General features: G+C 39.9%; 3 protein-coding genes across 4 annotated transcripts; 1 reads left to right on the forward strand and 2 right to left on the reverse strand.

Moving 5' to 3' along the window:
• Window positions 1-2,524: 2,524 nt before the first annotated feature.
• On the reverse strand, window positions 2,525-9,794 carry snx5 (sorting nexin 5). Its single transcript, XM_085297250.1, has 13 exons — window positions 9,541-9,794; window positions 7,921-8,025; window positions 7,667-7,777; window positions 7,319-7,440; window positions 7,041-7,164; window positions 5,933-6,028; window positions 5,720-5,825; window positions 5,552-5,627; window positions 5,420-5,459; window positions 5,253-5,339; window positions 4,220-4,379; window positions 4,032-4,117; window positions 2,525-3,830 (listed from the first exon to the last, which is right to left on the reverse strand). The coding sequence occupies exons 1-13, from the start codon at window positions 9,571-9,573 to the stop codon at window positions 3,780-3,782; spliced, it is 1,197 nt and encodes a 398-aa protein (XP_085153376.1). The 5' UTR covers window positions 9,574-9,794; the 3' UTR covers window positions 2,525-3,779.
• Window positions 9,795-9,967: 173 nt separating this feature from the next.
• Window positions 9,968-12,743, forward strand: mgme1 (mitochondrial genome maintenance exonuclease 1). The gene is made up of 5 exons (XM_085297251.1): window positions 9,968-10,793; window positions 10,885-11,113; window positions 11,219-11,351; window positions 11,464-11,594; window positions 11,812-12,743. Exons 1-5 carry the CDS (start codon window positions 10,280-10,282, stop codon window positions 11,831-11,833), a joined length of 1,029 nt encoding a protein of 342 aa, XP_085153377.1. The 5' UTR covers window positions 9,968-10,279; the 3' UTR covers window positions 11,834-12,743.
• On the reverse strand, window positions 11,604-13,654 carry LOC146561286 (glycine N-acyltransferase-like). 2 transcript variants are annotated; one of them, XM_085297253.1, is made up of 5 exons: window positions 13,449-13,654; window positions 13,251-13,364; window positions 13,058-13,163; window positions 12,511-12,637; window positions 11,604-12,434 (listed from the first exon to the last, which is right to left on the reverse strand). In XM_085297253.1, exons 1-5 carry the CDS (start codon window positions 13,524-13,526, stop codon window positions 12,023-12,025), a joined length of 837 nt encoding a protein of 278 aa, XP_085153379.1. In that variant the 5' UTR covers window positions 13,527-13,654; the 3' UTR covers window positions 11,604-12,022. The 2 variants fall into 2 exon arrangements, with proteins under 2 accessions (XP_085153379.1, XP_085153378.1); XM_085297252.1 differs by having other exon boundaries at window positions 13,058-13,166.
• Between the last annotated feature and the right edge of the window lie 647 nt (window positions 13,655-14,301).

Consider the following 14,301-nt stretch of genomic DNA (forward strand, 5'->3'; position numbering starts at 1 on the left):
TACTATGTCTTTTAACTGCGCTCACTCTGGAGGAGGGTATGCTTTGTAAAGTTGAGAAGAAACACTTTTTTACACTTAAAAGCGCCTTTTTTCGTTTTTGAGGACTGCCCTGTTCTGGCAAAAGGAAGTATTCAAAATATCCACATATTTAAACAAAGTGCTCTTATTTGTAAGGCCACAGCAACTTTGAAAGGAGTAGGTCTATGGGAGGTATCTTTTCTTTAATGCAAAGTACAGTGTAACCTACTGACCTCTTCTTTTGTCAAAGTATTTTTGCTGTGAGCAGGACTTCTGCTTTTCACCACTTCCATTTATATTTTTCTACACTTTCACAATTTTGTGTCAAGAGAGTTTCAGATTTTTCCAATACACAGATACACAAGTGCACATCAGGGTCTTTTCACATCCCATAATAAGCCTTTCCGAAATCCTTGACACAACCACTTCTCAAAGTCCTTTAAAAAGCAGTTTGAGAAGTGGTGGCACTTGTTTGTTCAGGTAAGCTCGCAGATTGTCCTTGTCATTCTTCAGCAATTGTTTTGACTTTGAGATGACGGTGTGTTACTAATGCGAGCATAAAAGCAAACGATTCCCTGAGCAGGGCAGGGTGGATGAACCCAGAAAAGGTTTGGTCATAACACGCACCTTGCTTTGAGTCCTTTTGATGTTTTGTTAATGATGGAATTCCATTACTGAAGGACGAACATGCACTGTCCTCCAGACATTCCTTCACACTTTCACACCCAAGATGTGCCAGTCCCCTGTGCTTCTGTGTCAGGGGGCAGGCAAGGAGGCAATGTTAGATATTTATATTGCTGAGGGCCAAAATCGAAGTGCTGCTTTCTCTTCTTACTCTCAGAAGCTGAGAAGAATTTCGGAAATCTTTGCAGGACCAGGAAGAAGCATCCTAACCCGTTTCAATAAGGAAGCACAGATGAACCAGTTACGTCAATAAGCCCTGCAGGTGCGGTTAAAAAAAAAAACATTCAGAGAGTACATTCTCTTTATGGGGAGGTTTTCATGCGTCATGGCTCTGAGTCCTACTGTAAGGCTTATATCAGCATTTATGATGATTTTCTGGTGACCACTGCTGAGCTCTGAGCCATGAGGCAGGTGCTTTCACAGGCTCACTCAACCATGAACAAAACCAAAGTGAAAAAAGACTATATGACACAGCAGACAAACGTACACCTGAAGCAGTGTCCCTTTTTTCTCGCGCTCTATTGTGCTTTCTTAAAAAATCCTGGGCCTGATTATGTAATAGTGCTTTGCATGCCACTGAGGATTAAAAGTGGAATATAAAGATGGTACTGAATAAATTATTACTGGCAAATCACTAACAATCTATCCAGAAGTTCTAAGAATGCACAAAACCCATTTCTTATCACAGCCTGTAAATGATCTAAGTTTGCCTAGGAGGAGATACAGAAATTCACAAAATCATCTAACTACAGTCTATCTTTGAAGCAAACACCATTTATCTTTTTTACACCGGTTTACGCAGCCAAATTTCACACAGTGCGTCCTTTTCTCCAACGGTTTTGTTTCTGAGGTGACTTATCAGATCAGTGGAGCTGCACAAAGAGAACATGAATAGACTAAATTTAGGACTGATACTTTTCTGTTTCATGTAGCTCTGTAGCTGTGGTGAAGGGACTTTAACCCCACATAAGCAAATGTCTCTTCTTTGGCAACCTTAAACACACGTCTACGGTTAACATCTATGCCTTTTTTTTTTTTTTTTTTTTAATCTCATCTTGTTCCAAAGGCAGGTCTTGCTTTAACTCTTTGATGCTGCACTTCTAAATCCTGTTTGCTCTTACCACAGCTGGCAGGCTCCTTTGTTTGTACTGATTATTTGTTATAATGTCATTGGCTACAGTCAGCTGTTTTAACCAATCAGTGACTAGCGCGAACCTTACAGGTCACTGTGACTGAAAGACTGGGGCTGTCTAATATTGACAGATCCCCCACGGATGTATGAGTAGACTCTACGTGCATTATCATTGCAATTCTGCTTTTCTACAACTCCAACAGCAAAAGCTTCGTTAAAGAATCTGTATTATCCATTAGGATGTTCATCATAATAATGGCTTTAAATTTTTTGGGTTTAAAAAATAATAATAAATATTTACTGAGTGCATTGCATACTAGCAATAAGTCCTTGACCTGTTACACAAAATATTGGTAGTTCTACCTGAGCTGTACGTTGCTTTGTGCAACTGCTAAAGTAGGTCACACAGTGAGCACGTTGGTCATGGTAATTCCCATAAGCCCCCTGGCATTTCCTCAAAGGTTACCTAATACACGATACCGTCCAATTGCAGGATCCACTGTGGTCGATGGATTTAACACAAACGTGCATACAGCTGTGTGTAACTTCAAGGACACCGTAGAAATGCTGACAGTGCCACCTAGAGGTAGTAGTGGAAGAGCTTCAGGCTCTTGGTACGTGAGTGGAGAATAGTAAGGATCGAAGTAAGAGACTGCATGTGTGGCATAAAAACAAAAAACCAAGATGAAATTTGGGAAAGTAGGGTTTATTAAACAGCCTTAATAAGAATTTTATAAAATGCTAATGTTCTGTATGAAAAAACATCATGTGAAGGAATTCACACAGCTGGAATCCATTAGAAATACATTCAATTTCTTAAAAAACTATAATGCATTTTTAACACTTCACCAAGCCTGGTCGTGATTGTAAAGTAGTTTTCAGCTTAGTGCATCTTTCATTATTATTCCATTTTATTTTTTTCCAAACAAACTGTTGAGGGGATCAGGAAAATATAGGAGGTCTCCGTGAAACTATCAGTAACAAATCGGAAAAAGTAAATAAAGATAAAATAACCGCAAACTGAAAAGGAATAAGCAATGGACACAGCGGGAGTAAACAGGCAGGTGCAGCGACAATGAGTGTCTTTAAATGAAACCAAAACTATAAATGTATACTTTTCTATGCTCTATGCTCAAACAGCCTACTATTTGACTCCATCCCACATCTTTGATAACTGTGAGATTTCAGGCCACGTCTTACAAACCAGAATGCGGGAAACCAATCCAATTCCTGAGGAGAAGTTCAGCTATTTTCGTACACTACGATTTTCTGTCTTATCTTCTATGTGAGTCATGAGTTTTCTTACTAGAGGGTTGGTTTGGCTGTTCACTAATCTCAGAGCCCAGGAATGCAGAGCATGAGGATGTTTTTTTCCAGGCATCGGTTTTGTTTCTGTAAAACTGTTTAATTAACAAAAAATAAAAGCCCCAAAAGAGAAAACACATAAATCATAAATCAATCAATTATGTGGAAATGATTATCTAAGTATTTTAAAGTTGTGTAAAAGTATATATAAAGAAAGAGGTTAGAGTGGAGGAAATGAAGGCAGAAACATGATCGAAAGGCAAGAAATATAATATGTGTTTAAGGTAAAAAATCAAAACAAAAAACCCCCAAAATGATTTGATGCTGCAAAAAAATATGGAAGACCTTGATGTTGGGCCGCCACATTCTCTTCTGGAGCCATTCACATTGAGCTAGACTTCCTTAAATTAATGGAAAAGGTTGGACCACAGACCAGAGGACAGGGACTCTGTAAACATGAAGACACTGTGCATACAAGACACTTAATCTTGTGCAGGGTTTAAAAGTGGCATCAGATCCAGGCGAGAGCGGGCACAGAGCTGAGATTCATGTCCATGCAAGGCCCCCTCCCCCGGGGACGCCCAGTTTCCGTTCTTTGACTGGTCACTTTGTGATGGCAGCACAGGAATACTTCAGCGCATCAGTTGCTCTTGAGCAGCTCGATGCAACCCTGCAATAGAGCCACGCTGTTCTGTGGACACAAAAGCAACAGAACATTCATTGGGCTTGAGCAAAGCTTTGTATCACATGCTTGTAATGACATGTAAGCTATTTATAACTTTTTTTTTTTACTTAAATATTTGTCTTTATTAAAATTTTGCCATTTGTCTCTTGGAGCATTGAAGGGAAAAGATGATAGTACATATGCATCTTCCTTTACTTTGCTGCTCACCTTGGCGTGCTTTATCTCAAGCTCAGCCATCTCTATGAAGTTCTTTCTGAAGGCCACGACTCGTCTGCCCTTGAAACTGGTGAGTTCTGTCAGGATAAGATTGCGGAGTTTAAAAAGAAAATGTCACTTTAGACACAAAGAAACGAGTACAGAGGCAGTCTGCATCGGTTACGCATGAACACACACACCTTTCTTCCCAGATTCTGAGAGCTTGTCAAATTTCTGCAGGCACTGCCGCTGGTGTTCCTCCGCCTGGGGAATATCCTTGCTCTTCAGTCGGGCCTTATCCAAAGCTTTGTTAGAGTTCTCGTAGTCAGCCAACGCCCGGGCTCGTCTGTACAGAAGGTCCTAAAAACCATGTTAGAAATAGTTTTACGAGATGAATAAAAGTTTGGCAGTAGACCTAAAGAAGCCCTTCAACATGCAACATTTTACAATATTCAAATTGTTACTGTTATAAAAAGGCATGGACAATATTGAGTTTAATTCACAGAAAGCAGGAAGTGCATTCCTCATCTATAGTTTCTTTCAACTCTTTCACATACTGAGGAAAGTAGTTTGCGATTACTTGTGCTTAGTGACATGGTGTGCTCTCCTGCTGAAAGTGGCCATCAGAGGATGGGTTCCCAAAGAGTACCAAGAAAATATCCCTCGCACCATTACACCACCAACAGCCTGAACCGCTGATTCAAGGCAGGACGGATCCTTGCCTTTATGTAGTTTACACCAAATTCTGACCCTACCATCTGATGGTCGCGGCAGAAATTGTGACTCATCAGACCAGCCTACTTTCCAGTCATCTATTGACCAATTCGGTGAGCCTGTGTGAACTGCAGCCTCAATTTCCTGTTCTGAGGTGACATGAGTGGCACCCACTGGAGCTTTCTGCTGCTGTTGCCCATTTGCTTTAAGGTTTGATGTGCTGTGCATTCAGAGATGCTCTTCTGCGCATCTTAATTGTAAGGAGTGACTGTTTGAGTAACTCTCTGGGTTACCAAGCCATATTCACCGGGGGAATTCCCACTTGTGGGATATTTTCTCTTTTTAGCACAGTTTTCGGTAAATGCCAAGATGGTTATTTGTTAATATTAATGAGCAGTTGAACAGCTGCACCTTATAAAGTGGCCATTAAATGTATATAGAGTGAGAGATACAGCGACTGGGCACAATGGTTATAAATCTGTCCAAGCTGTGTGAAGACAGAAGATGAACATGTCTCACCTTAGCAGCTTGGATGTCTCTCATGTAGTATCTCAGCAGCTCTGTGAGTTTTAGGTCCTGGTCAGACGCCACTCTTCCCTCCACTTTCTGCAGAGACAATATTATGTTCAAACTAAACCAGAGCAGAGTAAGTGTCACTGCTTGTTATTAGTTAAAGCTCTACTTACTCTAAACTTCTCAAACAAGTCTGACAGCTTCTCAAGATTTCTGCAGGAAAAAAGAAAAGAAATCACTACAATGTCACACAGAGCCATGCTCTACATCTGTGTAATAACACATATTTCACGTGTTGCACTCACTTCTTATTTGCTGTCATATCATCAGCTGCGAGACTGTTCAGAGTGGCAGAAATGTGAATATAATCATCTGCAATATCTGTAACAAGAGAAATATCAAAATGTAGAAAATTGCACACATAAATTAAATCATCCAAACCGAGTAAATGCTCTAAGATAAACATGACATACTTTTGTGTGCACGGGTCATTTTCTCTGCTTTGGCAGTGGAATCTTTGATCTTGCTGTAATAGTCAAGCAAGAAGGTTTTTTCCTGCTCAAAAAAGTCATCAACTTCCTGCAGGCGAAACAGAAAGACACAAAAGTCATTAAAGAAGTGGCTATAATGCTTCACGTGGGACACTATCCAACATTAACTGCAAGCAGACTGTGCATAAGTCTCACCTTTACTCCTGAGATAAGGACTTCATCAGCTGACTTTACCATGTTTTTAAAGAATCCTCCAAACATTTCCTTTGCATTTTTTCGCCTCACACTGAGCTAAAATGACAGAATTTGAACACAGTAATCAATAATTCTGTAATTTATTAATGAGAACTTTATATATGATGCTTTGAAAAATAAGGACTGAAATAAGGCTGCAATGATTCATTGAGTACCATGTAAGTAGTTTGACATGGAGCGTCTACACACGTTGAAGAACAGAAGCGGAGCTGTTATCGTTAGCGACCACTGCACTCCCCATTAAAACCTTTATTAGGAAAAAGCTGGCGGGAGTCCCTCATCAAACTGCTTGTTCAACAAAGCTCCAGTGTAAAGAAAAGAGAACTCTGTAGCTGCCCCCATTCACCGCCATTTGTTTTACACAGGATTTATTTACAGTAAAGCTACAGAAGTTAAAATAAAAGTGTATGTGTGCAGGTGAACCGTTAGCTTAGTGTGACATGATGTTTAAATTATGCAGCTGCTGAAGGCTGATGGCAGCTGTCCTACTTTCTATCACAGCGATACCTGCAGCAAGCAGGGGTGTGTCTAAGGGGGAGCATGGGGTGTACTAGACAATATTTGTTTCAGGGCTTAAATGACATTATTCTACAGACTTAGATTACCATAAATATAAAAAATTATTTATGAATTCAATTGTATTAAGTGCTATTAAAATTACAATTTCTAAAATAAAAACCAATGAGCAGTGATATTGTGATATTTCTTTTTTGATTATTTGTTATTCCTCATTAATAATGACAGAAGTATTTTTATCCAATTAATTGATGGGACAAACTACATGTTTACTTAAATAATCAATAGTTCAAGCCCAAGACTTTAGTATTATTTGTGAATCTACCAACATTTCATTACTTTGCATAGACATTTCTAAAAATTGTATACAGAATATTTAACACTTATCTGAACTCTATGGCTGCTGCTACTGACAGACCACACAGATAAGTGTGCTGATCACAGCAGGATGCAAACCATGTGTCATAAACTCTACTTCCTCTCTTTCCAACGAATAACCCGTGAAAGGAAGTCAGCACTAAGAGGAACTCACATCCTGGTCATACTCCAAGAAAATCTGGAAGTTTCTGTCTTTGCTTAAAACAGGGTGAGAAGACAGTCTCTGCAGGAAGATTTCATGCACTTGGACAGTTTTCTTAAAGACGGCCAGGTATTCACTAAAAAAATACAAAACAGAATATATTACATGGACATTTTTGGTGAAGTGGACAATATTTTACATACGTAGCTTGCTAATAGAAATCTAGCATGCCATGAAGATAAAAGGATACAAAGAAAAATCCAGTTTTTTGATTTGAGTGTCGCACTCACGCCTCCAGCTCCTGTTTCATTTTAGTGTACTCCTCTTTGGTCATAGTGGCTTCACCTTCCCCCAGCTTGTGCATCTTGTCTCTTGGGCTGTCAAAGTCAGGCTTCGGGGGTGCTGGTGGAATCTGTGAATAATGAATCAGGAAACAAATAAATTTTCACTGATAGTTAAATGGTTGTGAGGCTTCAAAAAAAGAGAAAAAAAGTCTATTTTATACTTTTGGAATTTAAGTTTGCGTTTATGGTTTCTGTTGGTTTCTGAGTGCAAACGATTTAAAAGTTAAGTTGAACTGTGAAATCAACAGCTTCTGTCTCTGGGTGTGAGCCATCTCTGTAAATAGTTCTACGCACTATTAGGCCAGCATAATCCTCCGTCTCCACCAGAGTGTCATGTAACCAGATGAAATCTTCATGCTGCCTGGGAACAGAGAAATCCGGCTTCTGGAAAGAGCTCAGTGTGGTCTGGGAAAACAGTTAATAGCACTTTGTAAATATTACTGACAACATATCAGCAAACACTATTATAGAAGGGATTAAAGGCTAGGATTAAGTTTAAACGTTGTTCTTTCTCACTGTTGAGACACAAACATTCTTTTCCTTTTTACCTTTGTATGAACTGTAAACTTGACTTTGTCTCTTTCACAGAGTGCATCGGGAATGTCAATAAGAAGAGAGGCATCATGGTTTAGGTCCACAGACACAGAGCGCAACTGAGGAGAAATAACAGACCAAAAAACATAAACACATTGCTTTTGTGTGTGAAGTCATTTGGTTTTTAAACATTGCTTTTAGGACATATTCAACAGTTCTTGCCATTTTTGACTTATTACCCCTGATGTTTGGTTTGTGTAGCTCGACAATAAGACAGGCAGAGCTTATTGAATCCTGTATTTTTAAAAGATGGCTTAATAATACTCATCAAAAGACTGAGATTTTGCATTTGGAAAACGAGAAGTGTCCACAGAGAATCGTATGTGTCTACCAATACACATTCTTTCAGCTCGATTTGGTAATCAACAGACCTCAATAACTCTAGGGTCACTTCGCTGACTATTTCTTTGTATTGGATATAAATATTTTATGCAACGGGCACAAACAATCTCATTTGCTCATGTTTCATATTTCCCAACTGCAACAGTACCAGTAAAAACTTGCCACTAAAGCACTTCTACAAATCCTCAGTGGCTGCAACTTCACAATATACAAACATCTCTGAGGCATATTGTAAGCAGATACAGTGCTGAGCCCAAAGCATTCATCCTGATTCAACACCCAACATGGAATTAAGATACAAACCGAATGAAAGCAACTATGAAATCTACTGAGCTCAATCTATAGACATTATCAATTTTAAAAAAGAACTAAACATTTTATCTAAAATGCACAGGGATTCAAGACAAGTGTACAGAACTGTGCCTCCAGATGCGCTAGTCCTGCTTGAGCTTAAAAACTAGGCCCACACCCTTGGTAAATAAAGAGTAAACATATCTCATCATTTACAGTCTTGCTGGACGAAGCGACGTGTTACACTTTACTGACAGTTTATAAGATATAGCCATCTAAAATTCCTGCATTTCCTCAGGTTTTGTTGCAACTTGTGATGAGGTTTTAATGCTACTTTGGTATTTTTTATTTTTATTTATTTTTTAGCAGTCTAACTCGACTGACATAAATGGTATGATTCAGCAGCACCACAAGCTACATCTGTCAAAGTTACTGTGAGGTTTAATTAGCATCTGTCAAAACAGCAGAAAAAAAAACTTCACATACAGACCACACTGCGATGCCAGTGAGCTTTGTGCTGCACAGCAGCTGAATACACCAGTTTGTTGGACACAAAAAACAGCAGAAGCGCCACATTCATGACATTGGTGCCTAGCCGAAAATTACCGTCTTTTTATTATAAGCGTTGAATTACGCGGAGGAGGTGGGGGAGTCAGAATTTAGCACCGGCTAAGCGACTTTTCTGTCGCAATGTGTTGCATGTTTAGACGCGTTCGCTGCAACAAATTTTATTAGAAAACAAAATCCCCACCCCAACCAGGAGTTTTAAAATACCGTTCCTGACAGTCTCGTCAATAAACTGTTGGCTAGCGTTAGCCGGAGGCTATCGTTATGTAGAACGAAAAGAACTCAATAACTTAGCCAGAAAGCAATCGTTAACGTTAGCTATCTTGGTGCTGACTAGTAATGCAATTTTTATTGCTACGAAAGGTTTAACCTACCTTTTCTTTACTGTTTTCATCTATTGATGTCATAATGGCACTCAAATCGAAAGAATGCCAGGAAGACGATCACTAGAATAACACAACTATTTGCAGGAAGCGAACTCTCTGGTGGCTAGTTAGCTACCAAAACGAACTGTCAAAACGTTTTTTCGCCCACATCCCAGTGACGACAAATTCAATCCCGCCTCACATGAATATGACTGGACAGTGTAGGAATTTACAAACGCTACGATTGGCTCTTCGCTTACTCAATCGCATCACACTCCTGTAAAAAGTTTTCATAAAGCACGGGCATTGTGATAACTTATTTTTTTTATAAACAGCAGTGTCACACCTTTTTAAGTAACGGACAGTTGCGTACTAACGAACAAAAAAAGTAAAAGGACAGCTCAGTCAACTGTGCGGCAGAGTAAATAATTCGACGGATGTATTTTGATGTTACACCGCACATTATGGGTAACGTAGTTTATAAGGTCGTGAGTTTATTCGTTGAAAGCACCGCTCGGAACTCCATTTCCCAGCTACAGGATATTGTGTAACGAAAAGGCGCGTCGTTCAGAAACTGTCCGATTTGTTTGGAGTCACATGAGAACATGTTGGGGCAAGTACCACCGGTGGTGAAAATAAATACAAAATCCTTAAATATACTTTGAAGCTTCAGGCCCGCTGTAGTTGCCTGTAGTAATTTAGCCAATAAGATATCGCCTTGTTGGCCAATTGTGTGAAAGTCTCCAGAATGTTCACTTTTAAACGAGTTTTATGCGTCAGAGGCATCATTGTACCTCAAAGCACCTCCCTCCCCGTGAGCCACTTTTCTGCTTATCATTGTTTACGATCGTCAAAAAGACGCAGTCCGTACAGTTCAGTGGACACAGAGCGCTACTCTTCTCTCGTGAAGTCCGTCATGTCGACCAGGGTCAGTTCTCAAACTCCGGAGACCCTCCAAGCGGAAGATGACCAAATGTATGGACCTGTTGTCAAAGCCCAGACTCCTACAATCGCAAAGACGAGGGTACCTAAAGTCCTTCATCCATTCTTAGACTGTCAAGAACCTATAGAAACAGAAGAGCCAGAGTCAGGACCTCCAGCTCGGATTTTGTTAAACAGAGGGCAAGGCAGGTCTCTGGTACCAAGCGTGACCCGCATCCTTCAGCAGACCCTCTCCCCAGACCAGATCTTCTACCTGGAGAGGTGGAGGAAGAAAATGATTGCGGAGCTTGGAGAGGAAGGCTTCAAAGCATACAGCCAAAGTAAGATATGAAAGACTTGAGTTATCTTAGTGTGAATGTGGTGAGATCAAATGAAAAAGTGACTCTGTCTTTTTGTTGTACTTAAAAACAGATTTATTTAGGCAAGGGAAGCTTTTCCATTCAGCCTTGGAGGATGTTCTTACTTCACATGCAACATGGAAGGATAGAAGTCCTTCAGAGTATCCACCTGAGGTACAGGGATACATGCAGAGTGTCTCTGACATCCTGGAGGACATCCGAGCGGTGAGAGCTATAGAAAGCACCGTACAGCATGAAACACTGAACTACCTGGGAGTTGTGGATTGCGTTGCTCGCTACAGGTGAAAAAACTGATTTCCAGACCTCTTTTCCACACCAGGCTTGAGTTATTTATCTTTTTTTAAACTAATTTCCTTAACTTGACTCATTCAAACTTTTTCCTGCAGGGGTGTACTATGTGTTATTGACTGGAAAACTTCTGATAAACCCAAACCGTTCCTAAGCAACACGTACGATAACCCTCTTCAAGTGGCGGCCTATGCTGGGGCTTTGAACAGTGATGCCAACTACAAGTACCAGGTGATCTACTAAGATAAATGATGTGATTAGCTTGTATTTTTTTTACAAAGGTTGCACTGTTCAAAATATATCTTTGTGATTACTGTGTGCTGCTGATATGTTCCTGCTGCAGGTTGAAAATGGACTCATTGTTGTGGCATACAAGGATGGCTCTCCTGCCCATGCTCACCAGCTCAACTCAGAGCTGATGTTGGAGTACTGGAAAACATGGCTGCTACGACTCGAAGAATTCACAGAACAAAGGTAAAGCAGTCAAGAGCAGTTTCTCATTTTACTACATTTTGTCACATTGTATATAAATTTTACAATATATGTATATGAAGTAATTACAGTTACAAAAATCACAAATGCCACCAAAAGATTGAGTTTGTGTCTGGATGCTGGACGTTAAGCACTGAATTACATTCTTATGCTCATTTGTAGTGCAAATAATTTCATGTTTTTTCCTTCTTCATTTCAGATCCAGTGCAGAAAAGAGATAAGCTGTAGAGACAAAAAAAATCAAGCATATTCCAGAGCAATAAGAGGGCCAAAAAAAAGAGCTATTAACCCATAAATCTAGCTACTATATTTATTCCAACTATTTTCTAACAGAATTTGCTCACGTTGTGACTGTAACTTATTAACAGAAAAAGGTGTAGCATAATTTTGTTTTACTTCTACTCTGTCCCTCATTGAAATATTTGAAATTCATTTACTCTAAACCAGGCTTCCCTGTAAGAGGGATCTTCAGTGAAGCCCAGGTTTGCAAAGAGCCTGTAGGACACAGCGTTCTCCTCTTCTATGAAGCTGTAAACTGGGTAGCCCAGTGCATGATTCCTCTTGGCCAAGCTGCTGACCAGGATTTTGGCATAGCCTTTCCCTCTGTGCTCTGGCAGCGTGTAAAGCATTCCTATAGCGCCTGATGCATAGGTCAGAATCCAGGATACAGGCTTTCCTTCAGCATCCAGCACGCAGCAGGAGGGGAAGTTTGCAATCATGTTGCGGATCAGACCAACGGCCACATCGTCCTTTCCAAACTTCCACGTTTGGCTCACCAAGCCAATGTGCGATTCATCAAGAGAGCTGACTGAGATCCCTGAACTGACATGGAACAGAGCAAAGCTTGTATTATTATCAGGACGTAAAAGTTATAATTATGCGTATGTGTAAATAATACCTGTCAACAGGAGGAAGCCTGCTCACATCTTCCAATGTCATCAAGTAACATTTTGCCACTCTTTTACAGGGTACACCCTTTGCTGATGCCACTGCTTTGAATATCTCAGTGTGGGAAACACTGGTTCCTTTAACACAAGTAATCAAAACCTTATACATGTGAACCTGTTTTTGTCTTAAAACATGATTTATTAAAGATTAACTTGCTCCCAACATGGGAAGTGCAAAGTTTAACCATAGATGTGTCCCAACTTTTTTTGTTTTGCAGTGCCATATCTTTCTATCACTAAATGACATACCATAACACTTTGAACACAATGAAAGACAATACCATTTTGAAAGATATAATTCCACTTTGAAGGTAGAAGTACATAAACACCAGGCATTAGGACGACTTTTCATTGGCTGGTCTAATTATATCATTGAAAATCACTTGCAGTAATAGACTTCAGTGACCATATGCAGGGCTGCAGTGTGGGAGCCAGCGAATAAACAGTTTGAACTGATTCAGTAACAATGCAAACAATAAGAGAGCTTGTTGCCATTACCAACACAAAAGTACTTGCTCCAGTCAATAACAGATGACTTGCTGAGGATTTCTTCTAGAACAGCAGCATCAGTTGCAAAAAGCAGTGCATCTTTGAAGAGGTCACTCTTCTGGAAGAAAAATAGACACGTGATCTGTATTGGCATTTAAACAATGTATTGTGTGCACGCAAGCCCCCCCTGCACAGACAGTACCTGTTCAACCTGTGGTTTGCACATAATGACGCGGAACTGTGGCCACTTGTCCACTAAAACCCGGCGTACAGGGTCGGATCTGACTCTGTTTCTGATCACCAGGAAACCGTAAACCTTAAATTAATTCAGTAGTTGGTTATTTGCAGTACATTCAGCTCCTTGTAGAAATAAACATATAACAGATTTAACCGAGCATACTTGCTGCGACATGGGTAAATATTTCTTCAGCTCGTTTTCCGCTGTTTTTAACTGATCTTCGGACAACTCAAAAGCCATTTTTCTCCACTCAGGAAAAAATGAAGCGTACAGTTCGGTAAATCGCGGAAGTGATCGGAAGTCGGGGGTCTACACGACGACGGAAACGTTAGCTGGGATTGTTTCTAAAGGCTGAGGTTGTGATTCGCACTTTCGAGGCTTAAAGTTGAAGAGGAGGCACAAAAAACCCGCCCCCACATAAAAACTTGTTGATTAACTTTCAGATTTGTGACGTTTAAAGATATTTTGAATGTACACGACCGCTTTATTAGGTACACGAGTGATGTTTCTGTCATGATGTTCCACCATGACAGAAACTGGCCATTATTTAATTTTTTACAATATTCACAGATTTTTAAACTTTTTTTTTCAAGCACATGTAGCCTAAAATGCCATGTCCCTAGCCGTCTATGTTTAACTTCAATTACCAATATAAGTTATATATAAAAATAAACAAATAAAAAAATATAATATTCTACACCACCAACATCTAGTGAGCAGCAGCTATCTTGTTGATGCCCGAGGTTAAAGGGATATATCCAGCCTGCTTTGATTTGATTGGATGAAAGAAATGATTCAAATAACTCATTACAGTCACAGTATGCAACATGCAACACATCAAACCTTGAAGTAGATGGGCAAAAAGACCCCACCGGCTGCCACATGTGACAGCTCAGAACAGGAACTAAGCCTGTCCACTGAGCAGTCTGGAGGTCACAGTGGAAACACCCACAGTGTACTTTTTGACTATGCTGAGGAGTTGAGCTTGTCTGTAGATTAACTATACAAGGATTAA

Source organism: Mchenga conophoros, linkage group LG13 (assembly GCF_057382185.1).
Source record: "Mchenga conophoros isolate Kocher_MC1m ecotype Shallow Benthic linkage group LG13, M_conophoros_male_GT1.1, whole genome shotgun sequence".
Lineage (NCBI taxonomy): Eukaryota > Metazoa > Chordata > Actinopteri > Cichliformes > Cichlidae > Mchenga > Mchenga conophoros.